Source organism: Glycine soja, chromosome 6 (assembly GCF_004193775.1).
Source record: "Glycine soja cultivar W05 chromosome 6, ASM419377v2, whole genome shotgun sequence".
Classification (NCBI taxonomy): domain Eukaryota; kingdom Viridiplantae; phylum Streptophyta; class Magnoliopsida; order Fabales; family Fabaceae; genus Glycine; species Glycine soja.
Window position 1 is genome coordinate 46,803,109 of NC_041007.1, and position 25,289 is coordinate 46,828,397.

General features: G+C 29.5%; 2 protein-coding genes across 3 annotated transcripts; both read right to left on the reverse strand.

Moving 5' to 3' along the window:
- Positions 1-11,019: 11,019 nt before the first annotated feature.
- LOC114414256 (protein DETOXIFICATION 40-like) lies at positions 11,020-17,823 on the reverse strand. Its single transcript, XM_028378555.1, has 7 exons — positions 17,317-17,823; positions 16,177-16,808; positions 13,496-13,552; positions 12,297-12,535; positions 11,469-11,587; positions 11,255-11,341; positions 11,020-11,173 (listed from the first exon to the last, which is right to left on the reverse strand). The coding sequence occupies exons 1-7, from the start codon at positions 17,671-17,673 to the stop codon at positions 11,111-11,113; spliced, it is 1,554 nt and encodes a 517-aa protein (XP_028234356.1). The 5' UTR covers positions 17,674-17,823; the 3' UTR covers positions 11,020-11,110.
- A 5,288-nt stretch (positions 17,824-23,111) lies between these two features.
- Positions 23,112-25,050, reverse strand: LOC114417310 (uncharacterized GPI-anchored protein At1g61900-like). 2 transcript variants are annotated; one of them, XM_028382462.1, is made up of 6 exons: positions 24,953-25,050; positions 24,681-24,835; positions 24,292-24,537; positions 24,152-24,163; positions 23,640-23,783; positions 23,112-23,502 (listed from the first exon to the last, which is right to left on the reverse strand). In XM_028382462.1, the coding sequence occupies exons 1-6, from the start codon at positions 24,955-24,957 to the stop codon at positions 23,369-23,371; spliced, it is 696 nt and encodes a 231-aa protein (XP_028238263.1). In that variant the 5' UTR covers positions 24,958-25,050; the 3' UTR covers positions 23,112-23,368. The 2 variants fall into 2 exon arrangements, with proteins under 2 accessions (XP_028238263.1, XP_028238262.1); XM_028382461.1 differs by lacking the exon at positions 24,953-25,050 and having other exon boundaries at positions 24,681-24,951.
- Positions 25,051-25,289: the final 239 nt, after the last annotated feature.

The window sequence follows — 25,289 nt, forward strand, 5'->3', positions numbered from 1 at the left end:
TTATTTTGAATAGATGGTGATTTTAAAAGACATTTTATATATAAAAAAGTTGCATATCACAATCTTATTGCTAACTTGTTGACAAATATACCAATATGTACAAATAGTAATAAATGATGATAAATAATAAAATATCTGGTGTCAACTCTATAGGAACTTTACTTATATTCAAAGTTTGTATATACCAATTTTAAGCAACACTAATTAAGGAAAGTTGATATATTCTAGAATGAAAGTGCATAAATGTTAAAGTTTAAGACATAAAACTCACCAAGCAAGGTTTAGAGACAAGAAGGACAAACGCTCTCGTGTAAAAATGATAACTTGGTGCAGAATTTTGGAGAAGTGTTAGGTGTTTGGCCTACCAAAATTACTTTTGACGGGATTTTTTCATCATTTAAAATTATTCCAACTATTAATTTCACCAATTAATATACTCTAACCATGATCTCTCATGTGAAAGAGCCTAAGTCACTTGATTTCACTCCTAATCTCTTAAAAAGCTAAACCAAGTAACTTCTTTTAAAAATAAAGATACATAAATCAGGCTAACAAACACCATTTCATCCCTAGATATGAATTACTTCGAAGTTCCTTCACATCCTTGATGTAAAAACATTTCCTAGTTATTAAACCATGAACAAAACAATAAATATAGAAAGGAAGCAACAATACTAAAATAACATTAAATAGACAGTAAAGAACATTATATTGAGTTTTTATATCCAAACCCCCAACAATGGAAATGAGTAAGTTTGCCTCTCATGGCCATCTGAGACCCAAAATAAGAAGAAACAAAGAAAATGAAGAACATCTAAGAAAAAGAGCTCTCAAAGTGACTTTTGTCTCAAAAAACTACTCTAGGCGAACTCCACTTGTTCAATGGAACAATGCCCTTTTAACCACCTCAGAAACTTTGCACTCTTGTGTTTTTTTCAAAAAGTCATCACATACTAAGCCTGCATGCGGGTTGAGCACCACACAGTACAACTAGCTTAACTAACAATGTGTTGAGCCTACATGTACATGTGTGTGCTAAGCGTGCATGTACGTACAATTGGCTTGAAAACCACCAGATGCTTGACACATGTTTCTCCATGTTGGGCTTCTTGTGCTGAATGAGTTGCTCCAATTCTTCACACATCTTCTGACCATTGTTATTGTAATAAAAATCTATAAGAATCGTAGAATTCACTAACTTTAACTTTCTTTAAGCTAAAAATCCAAAAAAACCTAAATTCCTATCTTTTTGGATCAACGTGAGCATTAAAAGAGACAAAATGAAATAATTGTTATATAATTTAAGTGCAAAAATCAAATATGCATAAAAAGTGTCACCTATTAGACTCCTTAATGATGTGCTAAGTCAATGTTTTTTTTTTGTTACATCATCAATAACTGGAAATAAACTAAAAATTAAAATTACAAAAACTAAAATCAAAACAAAGTTTTTTGAATGACTATAAAAATTTATTTTATAGGAATCAAAAAGCTATTTAAGTTTTTTTATTACTAAAAAATAAGGTTTAATTACACTTTTTACTTTTTAGTAAATTTTACCTCCAACAATTAATTTTGGCATATTTTACCCCAACTTTATCCTTGTAACTTTTTATTTTTAAATCTCTATTACTAAGTAACTGTGTTAACTGATGACATAACAATATTAGCACGTCATCAAGGAGTCTAATAGGATAATTACATGTAAAATGTTGGATAAACTGTATTTTTAAATTCCTCATAAACTAATATGACTTTATTAATTATTTTGAACCAATGATGATTTAAAAAAAATTGACCAAAAAATTTACATGTAATTATTATTATAGACCTTTTGATGATATGACAAGTCTATGAATTGTTAATGTCTTTGTTATGTCATCAACAACTATCTAATAAAAATAAAGACTAAAATTTGGGACGGAGAGAGTAATGTTTTTTCTCATTAATTTGTTGTTGATTTATACATAATTTTATGTTTTTCTTGATTCTTTAGTCATTACTCAAATTTCTTTAATTAAGAATAAGTACAATTGGATAGCTTTAAATTACTAGTATAATAATTTTTTTAATCAATTAAATATATTTATTTTTCAAAAATGAATATTTGAAACACCTGTAATTTTTATTTTTACTGTATTTTATTAATTATAAAATAATATTTGATAAATTAAGTTATTTATTTTTCTAATTTTCCTCAACTTATTTTTAAAAAAATATTTCACATACATTAATTTAAAAGTGTCTCTATAATAAACAAAACAATTTTTTTACAAATATATAGAAAATAAATGTTAGTATATATAAGTATAAAATTGTGAAACTTTATCTTATTAAGCATGTATCTTATAAGTAATATCATTACACTACTTATTTCTAAAAAAAAATTCTCAAAGGCTGAAAATGTAAATTCACAAAAAAAGCAAAGGCTGAAAATCTAAATTCTCGATCGAATGTGAGTGTGAAAGCTATGAATGGTGGTTACACAATAAAGTTTTTTTTTACATAATAAAGTTGAAATAGTGATGAAGATATTTTTCATATGTCAAATGAATGAACAAAGTGGGGAACATAAAATTCCGAAAAGAGAAACAAGTTAAATACGAAAAGGGTTAATAATATGCTCTTCTTTCACAATTTTCATTGTGTATATTTTGTTAGAGTTCTAATTTATGATCATTTAAATAGTTTTTTAGATTATTATGGTGTTGAAATATTTGTTGAAAATATTTATTGATTTTATAATTTTATTTGTTGAAAATTTTGGTTGGTCTCTTTTAATAAAATCTGAATTTTTTTTTCCAGATTCAATGTTCGAATCTAAAACATTAATAAAAAAAATGAAATTAATTTCACCCAGGCCAATTATTAAAGGAGTATAAATATATTGACCGTGCAAATTTATTGCTCAATAAATGGTCCGTACTGACAGCGTTAAGATAAAATGGATGATAAATGCATCCAAATTCGAAAGACGACGAGATTGGTGTTTTAGTTTTAGTTTTCTCTCTCTCCTACCCATAAAGTCAAACCCTTATCCGAATTAGTCAATGCTATTTATTTATTGGTTAAAAAAAATCATGCAAATAATGGTACTAAAAGTTTTAATAGCAAATGACACTCCTGCTTTTTCTTACTTTTTTATTCTCGTAATTAATTTATTTCCTATATTCTTTTTCTTATATTTTTTTTAAGTGTAGTATAATTATTGAGAATAAAAAAGTTTTAAACTATTTTTTTAATCTTTAGTGACTTCATCATTTAATAAATATTTGTTAATAAATTGAAAAGTTGCTTCAACAAAATACATAAATCAACGGACACAAAGTTGAAACGAAAATTGAAAAAAATATTATAAAAAATTTAATTTGTTTTTGTCTAATAGTATTATCTATATCAACTTTTAGTTATTTAGAATAGAATAGTTGAATAGTAGAGTGGACAAGAAGGTTATATACATGACAGTCATCGACATGTGATCATGGATGGAGTTTTTGAGCTGGGAGGAGACCTTGTTGAACGAGACATGAAAGAAGAAAATAAATTGGCGTAGAAAGTGCACCAAATTATTGCGGTAATCAGCCTAGATTCCTAGCATTCATCTTTAAAATATATTAAATTACTATTTTTTTTAACGTTAGAGAAGTTTTGAATTTTTTTATTTTATTTTTAATTATAATAAGCAAATAATTAATAAATTAAAATATCTCTTTATTTTTTCAATACTTCTATTTGGATATTAAATTAAATAATCATTTATACTTATTTTTATTTATTTTTAAATATTAATAAACTATGGAATTTACTCTTGCAATTGGTTAAAATACTATACATACAATAAACGATTTCGTACATTGACTTTGTAAATGTTTTAAAAGTATCATAATAGAATTTGACTTCTCTAAAAATGTGAGAAGATTACACCCATTAGAAAATAAAGTACTAATAAATATCAATTTAACATAAATTTAATGCTATACATGTTAAGTCTTTATAATACATTCAAATTAAAATGTGACTTGCTCTTTTTTATAAAAGAGAAAAAGAATTATTTATTGATAAAGTTATCCAATTATAACACATTATGCATAAATGTTTAAAATAATTTTTTTAAAATAATTTAAACCAAAATTTATAATTAAATAATAGTATAAAATTAAACTGTTTTATCCAATATCAATATATATTCATTAAACTCTTTATAAAATTCAATCTGATTTTTACATTAATTTTTTTTACAAAAATGTCCTTAATGAATTCTAATTTAAGACAAATGTAAACTATAAAAGCATCATTTAGTCATGTGCATGGAGTCAATATTTACATAAATCTATGCATATATATTCATGTTATTAACACAACTGATCTATACTATGATTAAGAACAACAAGCGCAGAGGCGTGTTTTGTCCATATTTACCTCTGGTAGGGACTTAATAATGAGATGTGTTTTGTCCATATTCTTTAATATTTTGCTTACCTTGAGATTCTATCATATCTATTATATATACGTACACAGCCACGCAGTTTCACTGTGTGTAAAAACCAGCTGCGCTCCAATATCAAATAATGGATCATGTGCACGTGGGACCCGGAGGAAGACCTGCAATCAAAATTCAACGATCGTGTCTTTTACATCCTTTACCTATTGGTTCTGATTAGTGAAACACGTGAGTCACATACTTTATTCTTTCATCCTTTCCTTTTTTCTTTTCTTCATTAATCTAGACGAAGCATAAAAGTCACTGTATATATATATTGACCACAAATTTTTAATTTAGAACTTTGTACAAACTACCTAAATTTGCCATACTTGACTGACCTAATGAATTTTTAAATGTTGAGTTTAATGCATAGTTTTTCGAATGAGATAAGAGTAAACTTACTTGTTCACATTGTAAAAACATTGGAGGGATGACTCTGCATGTTTTCTTAACTCCGTCCTAACCATGAACTTGAGTTTAAGTATATGCTCATCTCTATTTATACAAGATACCATCTAATAGCTCTTTACACGTGTTCTATTAGCATTGACCCTTAAGAGGCAGGTGTCTAGGTATATACATTCATGTTGGCTCTATAGTTGATACGTATGCATTGCTGCGGGTCTTTAATGTCAAAGATGTGGTGCACAAATTAACTTGGTATGTCGCCAAGTTTAATGATGCCCGGTCGCCCTTTAGAGATAAGTTGGCATGTAGTTGGAGACCTATCTTTGTTGGATGATCCACAATACTCACTCAAACCCTTATAGATAAGTTGACATGTGTCTTGGATTGAGTAATTCGTAATACATTGGTACTATGAATTACTTAATTCATAATACAAATGTATTATGGATTACTCAATCTAGAACCATATGTGGGTGGTGTGGCACGATGGTGAGTTTTATGGGATGTGGAGGCTTGTGGATCATAGTGATTTGCCTAGAAGTGGTGGGTGGTTGGGTGGTGGCATGGTGGTGGGTTCAGTGTAGTGTGTAGGTGGTGTTTAGGGGTGACAATGGTGTTGGTGTTGGTATTGGGTGGAGGTGGGGTGCGATGGTCATGGAGGTTTGGAGGAGAGGCAAGTAGGATTTTCCTGGAAGAGGAAAGATAAGAAGGAAACATTAAGAATTTTAGGAGTGTGTCAAGCAAAAAATAAGGTGCATTGAGTAATTGTCTCTTATTTGAGAACTTCACAATTAACTACAATTTAATATTAAGATATTTTATAAATGTCTTGTTTTTTTTTTTACATCCAAAAGGTATTTGAGATTTTTTATTTGATATTAACTAATTCTTCTCTCATCAAATTGATCCATTTTGAGATAAAATGAAATTTTTAATATTGGCTCTTGCTTTCTTTATACATATATAAATTGGGCCTAAAATTTTCGCTTAGTTGAGTTGTGATGTTGCGTCCAAATTGCTGCTAGGCACTTGGTCACGTTGTTGCCTTTGGGTAAATGTTAACACATCTCATACTCATATTCTTTCCTTCCTTATACGTTGTTGGGTTCACTTTAACTATAGTGCTAATTTTTATTTATTTTATTATTTTGCACCTTTGCGGCTTATCCAATAGCTTAGGAAACCTATGATTTTTGGTTGTTGAACCAATATTGTACTGGACGATTTATTTATTTTTTTGGATCAGGACTATTTATTTTAGTAGTTAAATTATCTAAAATCTCCTTGGAATGTGCATGTAACAAGTTTTTTTGGAACTAGCTAAATTTGTCTACAATTTGTGCCGTGTTTGGAAAATTTTCAATTGGCTTTGACATGATATAGAGATGCGTCATGTGCGTATATATACTCACCCACTTTTTCTTTTTTAACTATGATCTTATTGAGTTTGAACCTACAACTTCTGCATATTACTCAAAATTCCTCGCCACTATACACTAATTTGTGGTAACTACCTGTTCTTTTTAGTTTATACATTGACAGAGAAGTGTGTCGATGTTTATTTTAATGAAGTTAATTCTTCTATTTTTCTATTTTATGTTTAGTGGGGTTTTATATTTCTTACAAATGCTCCTTTAAATTTTTTAACTATGATAATGCATCCGATATTTTACTACTATAATATTTGTGAAGAGTATATATTGTTTTAAAAAAATACTTGGAGTTTTCTTTAGTAGTTTGATTCTTACTTTGTTTTGAACAAAGTGGTGACAGTGAAGTCACGTATGCCAAATTTAAATTGAAATTAATTAGTGTTTCACTTTTGTTTTTGCACTAACATTCATAGCAATGTGAATTTTTATGGCTTAAGTTGTGTTTGTTTTTCCATTTAATGTCAATCCAATCTTTTCGTCCTAGTCACATTGAACTACGTTAGAAAGTGTACAAATGTTAAAACAAACACACTTAGAAAAAGGTGTTAGAGACCGCGTTCAATGTCAATCCATAATTTTTTTCACTTTCATGTTTGCACAATAGTATCAAGTGTTTGCAATTATATAACTAAAATGTTGATTCAACAAACTGCAATCTTAATCATACTAGACTTAATTTGATTATCATTTAATGTGTTTTCTGTATGCTACTAATTAATGTTAAGATTCCTTTCTGCTAAACAGTTTAGTCACAAGATAAAGAAATTATTGATTTTAATATAGTAGTGCAAATTAATTTGTGGTTAACTACTTATAATTCAGTTTATACATCAAAATTGTTGACAGAGAAGCATGCAAATATTGAGTTCCTTCTAAATCTTGTGGCTTTAATCTCAAATGTTGCTTTAATTTGCATCACTCCATCTACAAGTATTTAGTTTGTTGCTGCTAGTTCAAGGGGCTATAAGTCTTGCATGCTCTTTGTTTGCCAAATCTCTTTTAAGTCAACTACGTACTCCAACATTTTTTTTTATAATAACTACTCCAACATGCTATCTTGTTTCATGACACAATAGCCAATAGTCATGTACTTTATGCCTAATTTCTTCATATTTTTGGCTTCTCCAACCTCTTTGTGGATATTTCTAATGGTTATCAGTTACACAATTGGTTCATGTATTTCATGTTTCTTTTGTTTTTTAGTATTGCTGGATTCTGGATAGGCTTTTTTTTACCCTATTTTTGGATTATTTTTTTCCCATCAGGCTATATCATCTTGTGATGATTTTTTATCTGATAATTTTGGAGTCCAATCTCTTCCAATTGCATAGAGCTCTCCCTATTGGTGCAAGATAACCTCTGACCCAAGATTGACACAAGCTCTCCAAAATCTAATCAATAACAACTTTAACTCTGTTTTATTCTCTAAAATATATTTCCTCACTTTAAAGAATCAAATCAGTTTTTAATATATAGTAATCATACAATCGAAAAACTAACATACACCATTGTAATTATGGGGTCAGAGGTTATCTTGCACCAATAGGGAGAGCTCTATGCAAAATATGTAAAATATGATCAATATGAATATGATAAAAATTTAAATAACTAAACATAACAATAAAATTTATATATTCATATGATAATAAATTTTTTTAAAAATACCAACTATTAAGAACCATCAAGAGATATGTCCAAAAAAAATACTAAGACTAAAAAACATCAGGTCTAACAAAAAAAATTAACTAAGAGAACAGTGATATGAACGAGTCACATTCTCTCACTCTAAAGCAAAAAGGGGCTTTTCGCGTTGTGCACGCAACAGAACGTTGAGAGAGAGGGAGGAGGTACGTACCTCGCACTCACACATGCGCAAACGTCGACAGAGCGACGGTGGCGCGGCACGGCTACGGCGACCACGGATTAGTTACGGTGATGGCTTCAAAGACACTGATGCAACTCGGCTAGGATCGTAAGTGAGGGACTTAGACACTTCTGCGAGCGGCGACGGAGGTCCGACAATGGTGTTTGATTCGCTTGCAGAGCGGCAAATGTGAAGGAGAACTCAACGTGCCCGCGTCCAGCTGGTGGGCTGCGTCTAACAGCGCATGTCCGGTGGCCCAACCGTGTCCGGCGGCGGCGGACGAACAAACACCATGTCGCACGCGAGTTGAGTTCGCGTCCATGTAACACGCCCCTCCGCAGCCGCGTTCGCGTTCATGCTTCTTAGCTGATGACTAATATCATTTTAGGAAGGTTTTTCTTCTAATTACTATTTTCTTTTTTTATCTACAACACTCAAATTTTTTAAGGAGATCGAATTCATAACAAACCAGTACAACAATGATATATAACAATGACTTTTTGGTTAACAGTAAACTTTAATGAGTTTACTTTTAAAACATTGTTTTTTATTTCTTTTATATTATTAACCAATTTTTTTAGCTAGCATCATTATTATTAACCAATTAGATATTAATAATTTTGCCACACATAATAATCCATGAAATAAAATGATCAACAGTGATCATTTTTTTATTATATTTAAATTAAATTTTTATTTAATAAAAAAAACCAGTAATATAAATAAGTTTAAATATATCGATGGCCAGCAAAATTTTAGTTTTGGTCCTAACAAAATTTTTCTTTAATTTTCATTAGTAAAATTTTCTCAGATTAATTTTCATATACCAAAAATGGTGATTTTAAGTTCTAGAAAAATAAAAAAATATTTTTTTAATAAAAGCTAAAACTAAAATTAACTCATTTTATAATATATAATTAAAAATATATTTATGTCATATAAACATTATAAATCTACAATGTGATACTATAATATACCAATTGTACATATTTTCTATACTAATAATATTGTCTGTTAGTAGGATATATGTTAAAAATAATCCAAGTCTCACATCGGCTAACAATACAACTATATTAGACTTTATAAGTGAGGGATAACCCCCACCCCTTGAGCTAGTTTTTGGAGTTGAGTTAAGTTTCTCACATTATACACTCTAAGATGATATCAGAGCAGGTTCTGATCACGCTTCCGTTAACCCTCGCTTGTGGTGACAAGCACCCACCAACCATATTAGACTTTATAAGTGAGGGGCAATTCTCACCCTTGAACTAGCTTTTGGGGTTGAGTTAGGCTTCTCACATTGTACACTCTAAGAATATAGTTTATCTAGACCAAGACATACAAGGGTTTCGCGTAGACATGATTCATATCAAGAAGAGTTTTAGAATACCTGAACCCATAATGATTGATCAAACAAACGCAGCGGAATATGAATTCTTATGTGATTTTTAATCTATATATTCTTCTTAGAATCTGTTACAGAATGGTGTAGAGAAAATGGATAACAACATCGTAATCGATGATTTATGGTTCTTCCTCAACTGTAATCTCTTTATTCCTTAGTTGTCTAACTAGCTCAATTAATTCGATCATATAAAATAAAATTTATTAATGATAACTAACTAATAAAATTGTCTTATAATATTAGTCCACAATAATTATTGAAATAGAAAATTTCAACATATTTATGTTTGAAAAATGTTGTGGACTAAGCCTTTTTTTAACCTAGAGGAGGCTTCGGGGTTAGACACAAACTGGTGTTTTGAACCTTAGGATTGAGTGAGATCATATACTTTCCAACTTACTTAAATATGTTTTAATTTCTAATAAATACTTAATTTTAACATTTATTTTTTAATAAAATTTTTGTTTTTGATATTTTGTTTTACCTATTAATAAATCATTAAATTTTGTGTTTAGTTCATAATATATTAATGTATTTTATTTTATAGTCCCAATTAATAACATAAAAAAATCATGTAACAAATGCAAAAACCAAAATGTTTACTAGAGATAAAAAAAAAACTTATTTAAGCCTCTAGACTTTATAAACGGTTTTACTTCTTTCTTTTAGAATAATCTATAGTAATCCTTCTTTCAATAATCTTCAATATTATTGCAGTACGTACTCATTTTTTTTGTGGCAAATAATTTGCTTAATGTTTTTTTTCTTTTATCAGCAAAGAAAATATATTAGATAAATAAAGGAAGAGGAGGTAGCTAGGGTACAAGGTTCAATGGTTTCTTAATAAGAGCAACTATCTTCATTTCAAACAATGGACTCGAGGTTAAACATCTTTATTTCTTTTAGTAGGATTTGACTCTCATGAGAGCGCATTTTAAAAGATAAAGTGTAATGATATCTATTTTTTTTATATAGAAAATTAGATATTAAAATTCTAATTAATTTTAGATTTTGTTACATATGCTTTTGATTTTGTCACAATTCTCAACCAATTTTCTAATCATCACTTATAAGGGTATTGTATTCTCTAAAGTGCATTTCTTCGTTTCAAAAGACTCAATTTTTTTTATATATGATAATCGGTCATAAGTCTAAAATTTCAAGAATCAAATAAGAAATTTTTTGTTAAATAGATCATCCCACAATATGTAACCTCATTATGCCTAACCACTAGGTGTATTTTTGGGAATGCGTTGGAGGGATTTTCAACCTACATTTAGAGAAAAATCCCTAGATTACTTTTGCTCTGAACGTATGCTTGGAGGAAAATGAACGGATATTCAAACATAGCTTCACCAATCCTTCGGGTTAGACCAACACACTATGATTGTGAAATTATCAATTTAGCCTCATGTTATATATAACTTATTTACAACAAAAAGTTGTGATCAGATGTAAAGCCTGATTTGTATTATTGTATAATTGTGAGACTAAGCTACATTGAGAAACAAGGAGCTTCAGTTCACAAGTGGCTCTGTTTTGTTCTCCCACTTGTTCAACCTCTTTGCTGCTTCTTCAACCTACAATCAAGAAATATTGATTAGAAATTACTAGCTCATTACCTTCATACATATACATATACAACCTCTTTTTTTTTTTACCTCATTATTCCAATCCGTTCGAAATGTGACCCACACTAAAATAATTGTTTGCAAAACCGTGCCACCTAGCATTCCCAACCATATTCCCTGCATACAGACACTGTCCTCAATACGTGCATGCAAATTAAATATATGCATATACCTCTTCTTGCATTATTAAATCAGAGCTAGCTTTTGGATGAGAAAGGTATACAACACCAATCGAGTAACATACCTTAGCACTGAGTTTGAAATAGAAACCGAGAACCGAACCCAATGGTATGCCAATTCCATAATAACAACCAACGTTGACATATGCAACAAAAGTTTGCCATCCACATCCAACAGCCACCCCTTTACATACGTTATAATGCATGCATTAGTTTCAGAAATTCCTAACATTCACCTTGATAAAAAAAAAATGTCGTATGTTAACAGAAAACTTTAACTTTCGTTAATGTAATTTATGGGGAGGGATTTAGTACTAATTGAATAAGTTTAAAGGGTTATTTCTAATCTCAATCGTTCATTTATTTAAATTAAAATCTGACGGTGAAAGAATAATTTTAAAACTTAGGACTGAGATCGATAGTAATACTTTAAATTAAATTTGTCATTGGAGTAAGTAAATTCCTTTATGAGTTTACGTTATTATAACCATGCAATTAGAAATTAAACACCTCAAATATCGTTTTTAAAGTATTCAATTATTAGAAAAATAAATAATTATAACACATGATTCATTCATTTTGTAATAATTAAAATATACTTATGTCGTATAAATATTATAAATATACAATGATAGTATTATACATAACAATGTGATACTATATATTTATCAATTGTACATATTTTCTAAACTAATAATATTGTCTGTTTATAGGATATAGTACAGGCTAGACCCCAAGACATACAATGGTTTCGTGTCATATGCATGATTCATGAAATTATCTGTATAGTTTTTACATCAATGGTTTAATCCAATCATTCATGTGCATAACATTTTTATTTGTAGTGATTGGAATGAATATTATTATATATCAAAGTCAAAAGAATATATTACCAGATAAGACAGGCTGAATGCCATTGAGAACAATAGAAAGAGCAAGGAGAGGACAAAGATCTGAGACAGCAGCAGCCACCTCTTCACCGTCTGTGAAAGCATAGCTAATGATATCTCGTATTGCCAGCACCACAAGTGCTACAATCACCGATATTATGAAAGAAATCAATGTCACCACCATCACCGAAAATGATGCTGATTTTGGATTTCTTGCCCCTAGTTCATTGCTCACTCTCACACTGCATTCATGACAGACAAAAATAATGTTTAAAATTATTGACATGATATACGTGTAATTTAACGTTAACAAATTTAATTTTGCTTAAAATTAATTTTTAAAATGATATGATTTATATTTAAATATTTTTGTTATAAAAAAGTTGATAATATAATCTAGTATAAAATGATTGATCTAATGCAAAAATTACTTTGCAAAAAATTACTTAATGTTATAAAGGATCGTAGGAATAAGTTCAAAACCCAGTTAAAGGACTAAGTGTTTTGGCGTAAAGTTTTTCACTTTCCCATATAAAAACGGAGAAACAAGGAGGGACATGTTTTGGCGTAATGTGTATTCACAACTGAAGAATAGTTAAAACATATACTCATGTTTTATTATTATCATGTCATCCTAATTTCCTTCAATTTTTTTCAATGGTAATTATATCAGTTTTATATTCATGACTCGAATTTTGGATCATTAATTAAATTAAAATAATTTTGTATCAATTCATGTATTTTAATAATGTAATAACCTAGCTAAAAATATATTTTAGTATAGAATTTTCTCTTTATGCCTTTAAGAGCATGATAGTTTCTTGGGTGTTAATTATTGACTTTTTTTTCACTATCTCTCAATTATATGGAATACTAATCAGTAGATGTTAATTTATGGAAATTGATTATCCTCCTCTATACATGTTGTTCGTCACTAGATTTGGTCAATGATGATGTACAATTAATCGTAGTCATTAGTCAATTAATAGTCAAATCGTGCATTACTTTCTACCAAGCATAGAAACGAATATTTTTCATCATCAACACAACAGTGACAACCAGCGTGGCACACAGGAGAATAAACATGAGTATTTTTCAACAAATGCTTATGTAATTTAAAATATAAAAAAACAGCATTAAAATGAAAGCAAAACGAAAGAAAAAATTTCAAAACTTCAGTTCCATAGAAAGGAGTATCAAACCTTGCAGCTGCGTTAAATCCAACTGAGATCATGAAAACCCATCCAGAAAATGTGGTACTGCAATAACAAATACATGTTAATCAAACAGAAATTAAAACTTGCTTAACCAATTGCTTTATTTTAGAAAAATAATCACCTTCTTTTTTGTAAAAAAAAAGTTTAAAAATATAAACGATTATTTTATTAAAAATAATCGTTTTCTAGTGTTGCATGCAGGAACATTAATTAGATTAATCAAGATATGACTAAGTGTTATATTTGAGTGTGACACATAAGGATACATAAACCACATATATGCATATATTTTTTTAATTAAAATAGAGTATCAACGTATGAGTCCCACTAAAAAATACACAGTTTCTTTCTAATATTATTTTTATTTTTTCTTCTAAACACGCTCTAAAAGAAAAAATAATATTTTAAATAATTCCACGAGTTGAGTCCCGAGTTGATATGAGGAGATTTGTTTCGAAACGCAACACCATCATGCTACTTTTTTATTCTCATTTGAAAAACTTAAAACGTTGACTTAGGTGAAAATTCATTTATGCAATTTTTTTCGTGAATTAAGTTATAAAATAAGAAACTAAACATGTTTATTGTATGCTCGTTTAAATTAGATTTAAAATACTAAAATTTGAAAAAATAAAGAAACTAGAATAACATTATGATTACCAGATTATATTTAAAAAATAAGTTAGTGTTAAACAAAATTCGATAAAATATGTTTATCAAATTTATATTATATTTTTATTTAAAAAAAAATATTCTACAATAAACATTTAAATAGTAATAAAGTTATTTTATTCTAACTCATTATACATATAATTTTAAGAGGTGTGGCCATTTAGATGATCTAAGTTATGTTCAAAAAAATTTACTAAAAACTAAATAATTAATCAAAAATTAAAAAATTAACTTATTAAATTATAAGTATTTAGTAAAATTAACTATTAAAGTAGTTAAAATTGTAAAACAATAAAAAAACAATAAAATCAAGATATATTTAAAAAGAATAACCATGAAATTTGATAAATATATTCAAGATAAAAAATAAAGAAATATAAAAAATTAGAAACTAATGTTTTAAAAAATACTACTTCAAGTAACATTTCAAATAATATTAAAAAGTTACTAAAAAAATTATTTATAATTAAACAGACAACCGAGCTTTTAAATAAATAAATAAAAATTAACTAAAATATCTTATTAAATATAACCCTAACCTCTATTTCCTTTTTTTTTGTTCTCTTAATATTGAAATCTCATTTCTTATGACACTACAAAATGTGTGCATGAATGTTATATTTAAAATAAAAATATTTCTATATATACTTAATAAAATAAATAATAAGATTAATATTTTGAACTATACAAATATTTGATATCTATTTTTATTTAATAACTAAAAGCTTATTAACAAAATAAATTAAGAGAATATTGAATTCATTTCGATATTCCTTTCAAAAATAGTATTATGATATTTTTTAAAATTACAAAACCAATTAATGAAATTTTATAACTTCGTAAAATTTATTACTTAACTCATCATTTTATAATTTAGTGTATAATACTTTAAATAAAACTTATAATGTAATTTTTTTTATTTAAAAATATCAGAATGTACGACGGAAAGACATTGTGTTGTCACTATTGCATATTGCAGGTTGCAGCACAATATGAGGAATAGATTTTGTCCTTGGACACCAACCCCATCTCTTTCTTGCACTACTACTTACTTGGTTGCTACTCGACAAGTACAAGTCATTTGTGACGTAATTGAAAACTGGGTTTTGTTTTCTACTTTTTATAAGGGTCAATAATTTTTCCATGAAGATTTCTGTTTTTAAATTTCAATAAGTACAACAAGCATAAGCCAAATTATGTTGCAATGTGGCAGGCTATTTCATCCTTGGATTAGTTATGGCCTACAAATTGGAATTGGATTCAAATACAACTTTTTCTTCCATTTATTTTTTTACTTTTATATTACTATCACAATTTTTTAATTTTTATTTAATGTTGACAAACACCATTATTATTTTAATTAGATTCTTTTTCCTAAATCTAAAAGGTAAGAATTAGACTCTTCCTATACATAATCCAGACATCATCCCAACTTTTCTACTTCGAATGAATTCTTTTCCTTTTAAATCTTCTTATTCTTTTTTCAATTTTTATACAGCTTTTCATCCCTCTCCATGTACTTTTGTATTGATAAATATAAATTTAATTACATTTATCAATAAAAAAGCACAAGCACGTCAACCAAGTTTAATCGAAGTATACAAACTAAAAACATTTTTTTTATAAAATAAATAAATTTAGAAAGAGAAAATCACATATGTAATAAACGTGATAAAAAAATAAAAAGAAACAGAGGTTAGGTAGAAAAGAAGAAGAAGAAAAAAGTAAACATATTAAAGATTTTCTAACACTTATTGGAAGTGTTTAGAAAATAGTAGCATGAAAAATGCTAGAAACACACACTTTATCACACATCTTTGAATATATTTTTTTAATTAATTAAAATTTATTGAAAAACATCAAATTTTAATTATGGGTGTTCAGATTTTATAATTTTGAATGAAATTAGACATAATTGAAGGTGTACGTGTGTTAGATATTGCATGTGTTGGTATGAGTGACTCGTAGTGGTATATGTGAAGAGAATGACTCACCAAATAGAAAGAGAATCCAGAGCCAACTCAGGGTGAGGAAGCAATCCTGCAAGCAGAACCAAAATTTGGAAGTACCACGTTTCTAAGCACAGCATCACCGCTGAAGCTGCAGACAACTTAAAAAACTCTGCTAACCCCGAAAATGCTTGAAAACTGAACCCTCTCCACGTGTGCTTACACCTCTCACTCTTCACAATGTACACAAACTGCGCAATCACAATGATCCACCACGAAACACTCAACACCAAAGATGCACCCAACAGACCAAGCCCCACCTTATACACAACAACATAACTTAATACGAGGTGGACCAACAACGTTGCTGCTGAAATGTATGCACTTGGAGCCACTATGCTCTGAGCTTGGAGGAATTTTTGAATTGGGAAGTTTATAGCGTAGGCGAAGATTTGAGGGATTAGGCCGTAGACGAAAAGTGCTGCTGCCGACGCGATTCTTGGGGATTCTCCTAGGAAGATTAAGATGGGCTCGGAGAAGATGTATATGATGGTTAGAAGAATGCCTGCTAGTGTGAGAAGCACCGTTGATCTTTGCAAGTATATGCCTAACATGTTGAATTTTTTAGCACCGTATGCTTGTCCACATAGTGTTTCCACTGCACTCCCCATTCCCAACTGTGAAAATCATGAGTGAATTATTGGAAAAACATGCTAATTTTAATTAAATTCATATATACACTCTTTATGGATGAATGAGTTTAATGTCTATATATTGTTAATCAATCAGAAACTACGGTAAAAATAATAAGTGATTAACAAATTTATAATATATCACAGTTTGTAATTGAATGATAATGTAAAATCTGATGTATATACTATTTTCTCATTCTGAAGAGACTAATTTTATGCATGGTTAGTATAAAATCTCAGAATATTTGGACTGATTGTGAATATAGTAGCATGATGATATGAGTGGCACATAAATTCAAGAACATAATCAAGGTTTTTGAAAAAACGGTTTGTACGACTTCAAGGTTTTTGGAGTGTCTAAGACTGCAACTGTGGTTGCATCGATCGCGGTTGTTCATAATTTCATTTTAATATCAAGAAACACAATGAAATTTGTGAACATAATTAGGAAGCGTGAGATGGAGAGAAACAGGGTGTGTAAGTAGTACCCTACCATGAGGCCATAAGCAAAGACTTGGATGCCAGTGTTTCCGAGAGAAGCAGCAGCAAGTTCGAGGTTACCAAGGTGGCCTGAAAAGATTTGCGTGGACATAGACATGACATAGTTGATAAGGTAGACGATAACAGCAGGAGCAGCAAGGTGAAACAAGAACTTCAACTCCACCCATGTTGCCGGTCCAATACGCTTGGCGAAAGGGACGCTGGTGTTTGAGAGTATTCGCTCAAGTTCACCATCTGATCCATGCCTTGAGCTGAATGATTGAGTAAAAGAAGGTGGTTGTGGTGATGAAGGTTCGTCTGAGACCAGCAAAGGTTCATCTATGTCCTTGTGAACTGATGTAGAATCCATTTGGGAACTAACTTGTTTGTGTTTGGAAAATGTTGTGGACTATAAGCCCTTTTTTTTCTTGTTCTGCAGCAGAGGAGGCTTTGAGGCTCAGCCACAAAAGGGTGTTTTGAACTTTAGGGTTGGATGAGAATATGTTTTTAATTCTTTCATTTCATTTGGTTTTGTTTCTTAAAAAAGGAAGTTTTAATTTGGTGTATCATTTATATTATTTAGTGATATGTAACCTGTATCAAACCATTTCTAGTAAATTTTATATAGCTTATAAAATATAATATGATTAAAGAGATAAGTTTATATGATGTGATATGGATGATAAATAATCTTGTTTTTTAAATATTTACTTAGAGATTTGATCCTTATGTTTAAGTACTACAAATATTTTGTTCATAAAATTTTTCTTTTAAATGTTTAATATGAAATTATAACTTTAAAAATTGAATTTAAAATTATTAATTAAACTAAAATAATCTGATAAGTTCATCAAAGTAATTGATGTTTGACTACTCATGATCTAATGATAACCTGAATTCTGGCAGATAGAGATGCACCGCAGCACATGGATATGCGGCAGCTGAGGCTGGTAATTATTGGGTGGGAACTTTAACTTACACATGTGTATAAAATTGTGTTAACAGTGCACTTATATTATACACATGTATAGTTTTATACATTAAAAATATTCATTTGCAAACGCAAAGTAGGAAATTAGTTACAACTTAAAAGTTTCTCACTGGATGCTACTGCTTTTAAAAACATGCATGTTGCATTGTCAAGTGACGTGAGTCCAATGGTTGGCAAGAGAAGAATTTAGAGTTAATTTAGACACCATCATGGTCTGTCCTGAAGTTTTTCAATTAGTAGTATTTCAAATGGGCTACATCTACATGGTTAACAATTAGCATCCCTTTAGTTTAAACCCACGTTTCAGACCCTAATTCTAATTCTGTCGGAGTCAAAAAAAAAAAAAAAACAGAACAGTAACCAAAAAAAAAAAGAAAAAAGAAAAAAAAAAAGAGTTAAGAACCCATTAGGTTAAGTACACGCTTATGTTGTGTGTATTTTATGTTGGGTCTCCAACTTGGTTGATGGTGTTTTAATAATGTGTGAGTAATTTTTGTGAATGTCATGTTGGATCTCTTATTTACTTGATTTCACAAAGTTTATTATAAAATTAAAATCTTTTTTTTAAAAAAAAATTTCAAATAAATGATCACTCAATTCTTATTTTTCACGTTCCGTACACATTACGTTGGGTCTCTAACGTGTTTGGAGGTATTTCAATAAAATGTGAGTAAATTTTGTGAATGTTATGTTAGATCTTCGACTTGTTTGACTTTGTAAAGTTTATCACAAAATTAAATTTTTTTCTAAAAAAGGTAAAAATACTCAAATAAATGATCAATCAATTCTCCTTTTTCTTAACATAAATTACATATTACTTAGATCGTCTCAAGGTCCAATGTCTTAAATAATTCTCTCTGATTTTTTCTTTCTTAAAATTCAACTTTATTTCAAGGTGCAACGCCTTAACAACTCTCTTTCATGCAATTGAAACAAATCTTTCAAAGAAAAGAAGATAAAATCAACCCAAAACACAAACTATCTTTTTACAAAGAACTATATAAGTATGAGTTTTTAGTTGCACTTGGGATACTAAGAGTGAGGGTAAACCCTTGTCGACCTAAAAAAATTAGGAAACATAGAATCCTTTCTTTTTTAAATAAAAAATTATTTTTTTTCTAAATAAACAAAAATATAACAAACATAATTCATGTTTTAAAAAAAATAAATAATTACAAGTCAATTTATTTTTATTATACTCAATGGTTATTAACTTCATGATAAACATGTAAGGTACTAATACTTTTTTAATGCGTAAAAAGTCATCAAACTCTCTTTTTCCTTAAATCGTACATCACTCTATTTTTTTTTTTTTTTTTAACATTTTCCTTAAACAAATGTTGATAGTGTCTCTCAAGTTTTCCTTTTTGGAAAACACACTCACTTTTTCTTTTTTTTATATTATCATTCCGCCGTGATCCACGATTCGACACCACGAAAACAAAAAAATTCAAAATAAGAATTGAGTTCTAGAATCTCTTTTATCATCAAATCAGTATAAGAAAGCATGTGAGAACCAGTATGTGGCTATGTGCATTGAAAGTTTTCTTTAATTCAAGCGGTAATCAAAAGCCAGACAGTTAAATTCATAATGAAATCTTCGAACCTTATTTTAACAAATTATTTAAGTTTAATAGAAATGGTGGCTTAAAAAGTTTCAGCCACCAATATTGCAGGTAAAGATCAGCTGTCTAGTCTTGTTCAGTCTTAATTTACGTTAATGCAAATTCAAAGTTGTATATCTGGCTGTTAATGGAATATCGTTCTCAGTGTTTATTCTCATTATTTTTCCGGACTCCTAAGATGTTTAGACTACGAATCTAACATTAACACGTCTCCAATATATGCAAGTCTAAGTCCTCTATAATTTATAAGCACACATTTCAAATCATAACCAAATCCAAACTAGTTGTGAGGTTGGCATTCCTCCAATGATCAGATATAATTCAGAGTTTTTTTTTTCAATCACCATAATTAGGGTATTTGGTTTTTTGTCCCAAGATATAAGACTAATTCTTGATATAAGTTTGTGTTCTTTTAGTCGGCTATAAAACTAATTCTTAATCAAAGACTTAATGATGTGTAAAGTTTCTTGTCCCTTCCCAAGTGTATTTCAGGAAGATTGAGTCGAGTGTATTCAGACTTCTATAAGATAGTTTGATTTAATTTGTCCCAGAAAGTGAACAATTTCTGTTTTGTTTTTCATTGGTTGCTCTCAGATTTTTTCTTCATAGTAAGTGTAGAACCTTCACTGTTATTTAATTGCATCATATATGTATATATCACATATGCCACTAACTCATCGACAGCGACAAGCCCCTCCATATAATTGTTCTTATGACGAAATCAATGACGATTAGTTTGCCTCACCAGATCACATAAACCAAAAATGGGTATTTCTGCTATAGAAACAACAAATTATAATACTTCAATCTTTACAGAAAAATAAATAAATTTGAATGAAAGGACGGAAATGCCATGGTGAGTGCGCAAGTGCAAGGCATTCTGAGAATTTTCACAAGTTGTGACTGAGATGAGTCAAATTAGTTCCATAAGAAGTTATGAAATAATATTTAAATTTTGTTTGTTTTAAGATATTAAATAGGATAAGCAAAGTGAACTTGAAAATGTCATATTTCTATCTTCGATGCAGTTTTTGAATAAATATTTTCAAGAATTGTTAATTACTAAGAATATAAAATGTTCATATCTTCCTTGTTTCTTATTCTCATGGTGTGAGAGGTGAGTATATTATATTTTCATGAGATTGGAAGTTATTTTTTATAATAATTATCTATTTCTATCATATAAAATTATGATTAGAAGATAATATAAAATTATTTAAGTATTGGGAAGCGTTAGTGCATTATCATTAAACTTTTTAAAATGTCATTTCAAAACATAAATGAATATTTTTTTATTCATTTGAAGTCAATTCTGTTAAAATTTAAACAAACAAAAAGTCATTATATTAAAGCCCGTTAATTTACTTCGTTAACCAAATTTGAGTACATTTATCAAGCAAGTCATTGTACTCTGTTAACCAAATTTGAGTACACATAGTTTCTTATATTACTGAATATTAAAGCCTGGCCTTCCCCTTTAAAGGCATAGCTGACAGCACAGTATAAGGAAATTTTCTAACTAAATGAAAATAGAATAAATATACAATTTTATCCTTGAAAGTGATAGAAGTTACGATAAAAGTTTGTATGTAAACAATTTATTCTTCAATAGATCAATTTATGACAAATTAATCCTCTTAAATGTACTTGAATAAATTTGTCACAAAGTTAATAAATTCAAAAACTAAATTATCATGAATTTTTCATGAAATTGATAGATTAGAACTTAGAAGGAAAAAAACGTATAAGGATCATATCAATACAGCACACTTCCTTTTAAACACGAAATTACATATTTACCTAAAAAAAAGTGTCATGTCATGCTCACAATTAAACTAACTTCTTTTAAACTTAAAAGTTTCTTTAAACTTAAATTATGGTAGTATCCAAAATAATTATATGTGATAAGTAAATATAAATAAATCTCATAGTCAAAACCCTGTAGAAGTACTTACACATTATTTATTAACAAAATTCTCTCATTATCATTAATAGCAATAGAATTCAAACTTATCTCCTTGTGGACATGAGTCCGAACTGATGTCATTAAGGTTCTATTTGTTTGAAAAGAAACATAGTGGAAATGAGAAGAAATGAACAATAAAATAAAATAAAATTCACACTTTTACATTCTATTTTAATTCAAAATGTTCATCTTATTTCATTTTCTTTCCATTCTACCGAATGGTACCTAAATATATGTTGCTTATAAGTTACAAGATCTATAAAGTATAAACACAATGGCAGGACTCGGGATGAAAAATGGAAAACACAAAATTTTCTCATATCACGTTGTCAATGTTTTGGGCGTGGAAAGGGCCCAACGCCACAACCGCAGCACCACACAAAAATAAATCTATGGCCTAAACAACTGAAAAAACATTTTAGAATTAAGTCTCTCACGTGACACCAATGTATGACAAAATCATTTTATTAGCGAAGTATACATACATATCTCTCTCTTTTTCTCTCTCATCATGTGAGAATCTCATGAAAAGAAATTCCAATTCATTATTATAAGCATCCAATTCGTGCAATATCATTATTGAGTGGAAGAGGGACAAATAGGCCACAACGAAATTGTATAGTATACACTATACACAAAGATAATCCTCTTTTGTATTTATACTATTTCTTTACAAGGAAACAAAAACTTATTACAATTTCAAAGAATATTGAAACAATGATATGGCCAAATATTAGAATACAAAGTTGGATTCCTCTACTCATTAACTAATGACAATATAAACATATTGGATGATTGGATAAGAAATAAGGACTTAGTCCTTTCTTAGAACCTCAAAGAATAACCAACTTATCTGGAAAAATCCCTTTAGCCAAAAGAACTTATAGAGAACTCCAAGGTTAAAGAAGCCTCTTGGGAAGTAGTATAGAGGTAAAGAGGAGAGGCAAAACCAATGAATTAATGGAAAGACCTTCAACAAAGGGAAATTCAAAGTTCATCAATGAAAATGCATAGGTATCCAACATAGGTAAGCTCCTCATGTGATCAAGTTGAACAGTTTTCCAGTGCACTTAATTAAATTGTCTAATAATCAATCTATCCTTACAAAAGTCCTGCAATGATTTGGCTAAAGTCTTAAGAAGATATAAAATATTTCTTTTCATTTCATCTTTTTTGTGTTTCATTTTTCTTCAAGAATAGCAGGAAGACATGTGCTTCACATTAAATGAAAATACAAACTGATTTCATAGCTCTTATATATTAGACATCTGCCTCTTTAATGATTATATGGATCATACATGAAAGAAGAGAGAAGGAACCTTTTATGTACATGTTTGGTTGGACTTCATAATCACGTTCTCATCCTTGAAAAAGGGTTTTAAAAGTACTTGGATTGCTTGGGTAGATTTTGGAGTTGTAAGAATCAATTTTGTAAAGAGTAGAATTGATTTTGAGAGAAAAATCAATTTAAAACTAACTGACCCTATATTTTACAACTGCCATTGCTTTGAAATGAAGAGATGATCAGACCTGAAAAACCAGTTTGTAGAAGTACAGTAGTATGGTTCTTACCATTTTGTGAAGACGTTGCTGTAGGAAGAGATGGAAGTTTTGTAGCTGCAATTCCATGAATAAAAGGAACAAATGAATTAGAAATTGTTCATAGTGAAGATATGTCTTTGGTTTGGTCACGGTAAAAATATTACAAAGGACAATGGAGAAATTGTGATATGGGGGGGGGAGCTTATACGTACTTCTATTGCATGAGGATGGAAGTGAATATGATGTTGTGGGCCATGGAGCTACAATGTTGTCATTAAGGTCACAAATGAATCCGATCCCAGAAGTTCCATCAAATACTGCATTTGATGGCAAACTCGTCAAAAGGCAGCCAGATTCTAGATGAAATCAAAACGATTGATTAATGTTAGATACTGCAAAACCAAGTAAAATTAGCTGCAGTGTCTGGAAAAATATGATATATAAAGTTCATAGATATACTTTCATATCACTTAAAAGTATCAGTTAAAGTAACAAGTATATTTTTCTCCATGAATTTTGTGTTGCAATACCTAAATGAAGTTAGTTTACTTACATTTTTTTTAAACATGTAAGCCCAAATTAAATTCAATTGAGTGAAATTTAAATTTAACTTTTTTAAAAAAAAAACACCATATTTTTTATGAGTGAAAAGAACAAGGAAAAATACAATTGTTTTCTTTATTTAAGCAGCTTGGCAAAGCAATATATCAATAAATATTTGTACCTTGCAACCCAACTGATTGATCCAAGGGAAATCCATCGGCCATTAGCAACATAACACGAGAAGTGTCAGTATCAGTATCAGTACTTGCGAAAAGAGTAAAATAGCAGTTTCCTACGCAAGGGAAATATGGCAATGCCAACCTTGAAGAGAAAAGTCCTTCAGGCTTATACGACAAAGATTATAAATATTTTTGGAGACATTTGCTTCCTGCAATTTCTTTCCAAGTGATGTAGCACATTTCAAGGCTTGCAGATTGGTTAAAAAGCTCTGCTCTTGCAAATAGGACACATAACTTTTGATGGCTTTGCAGCAAGCTGTTTGGTTATTTATGAGATTCCCGCATTCTTTCACAACACTTGTGACATTTGGAAAAACCAATGGGCATACTGAGTTAAGTATTATAACAACATTGAAAGTTGCCAGACATATGCTTTATATTTCAATAAATTAGCCAAAATTGTAATAATTGAACGCGATATAAGGTGAATGTATTTTTCTTTTATTTTCTTCTTTTTTCCTACTTGCTCACCTTTGTTTAGGTTGCAGTTTGAGAGTCCTCTAAAAACACTATTTGCAGTGGATGGGTCAACTTTACTAGCCAGCCAACGAAGGACAATATTCTTGCAATCATTGATCCTAGCGGTCGGCCCAGGCAAGCTATGGTTTCCATCTGACAAGGACCTTCTGAACATCAGAGAAGCAATGATTAGAACGAGTTATATTCAAAGCTAGCACCCCAGAGTATTTGCTAGACTGCCCTATGAGGGTCACCAGCATAGCATCAAATTGAGGACAACATACAACATTTGCCAAATATGGAGCAAAGGAAGTCCAGCAATCAGTAGCAGTTGTGGTTATTATATCTTGAGCAGCTGAGAAATTCAATGAACAATGGCCTGGAAGTAAAAAGGAATTCTAAGTCATCTCAATAACCAAAAAGGTTTGTAATACAAAGCACTCCAAGATAAGCACACACACATACTCAGGATGCACATGAAATAGCATGTTCAAGAAAAAATAAAGTGATTTCACTGTTTGCTTGCAAGATGTCATTTATAGTCCCATCCACAGTGATAGATTTTTATCATATAATAAAGCTAGGAATAATTGTAGAGTTACCCCTAGCCACCATGGTACT

Excerpts from the sequence above, each read along its gene's own strand:
- LOC114414256 (XM_028378555.1), bottom strand. The coding sequence starts at position 17,673 with ATGGATTCTACATCAGTTCACAAGGACATAGATGAACCTTTGCTGGTC. Across the intron at positions 12,536-13,495 it reads GGATTTAACGCAGCTGCAAG|TGTGAGAGTGAGCAATGAAC; the intron begins GTTTGATACTCC and ends TCATGAATGCAG. Across the intron at positions 11,174-11,254 it reads GAACGGATTGGAATAATGAG|GTTGAAGAAGCAGCAAAGAG; the intron begins GTAAAAAAAAAA and ends TCTTGATTGTAG.
- LOC114417310 (XM_028382461.1), bottom strand. The coding sequence starts at position 24,843 with ATGTTCAGAAGGTCCTTGTCAGATGGAAACCATAGCTTGCCTGGGCCG. Across the intron at positions 24,538-24,680 it reads AAACTGCAACCTAAACAAAG|TATGCCCATTGGTTTTTCCA; the intron begins GTGAGCAAGTAG and ends TACTTAACTCAG. Across the intron at positions 23,503-23,639 it reads TCCATCCTCATGCAATAGAA|CTACAAAACTTCCATCTCTT; the intron begins GTACGTATAAGC and ends ATGGAATTGCAG.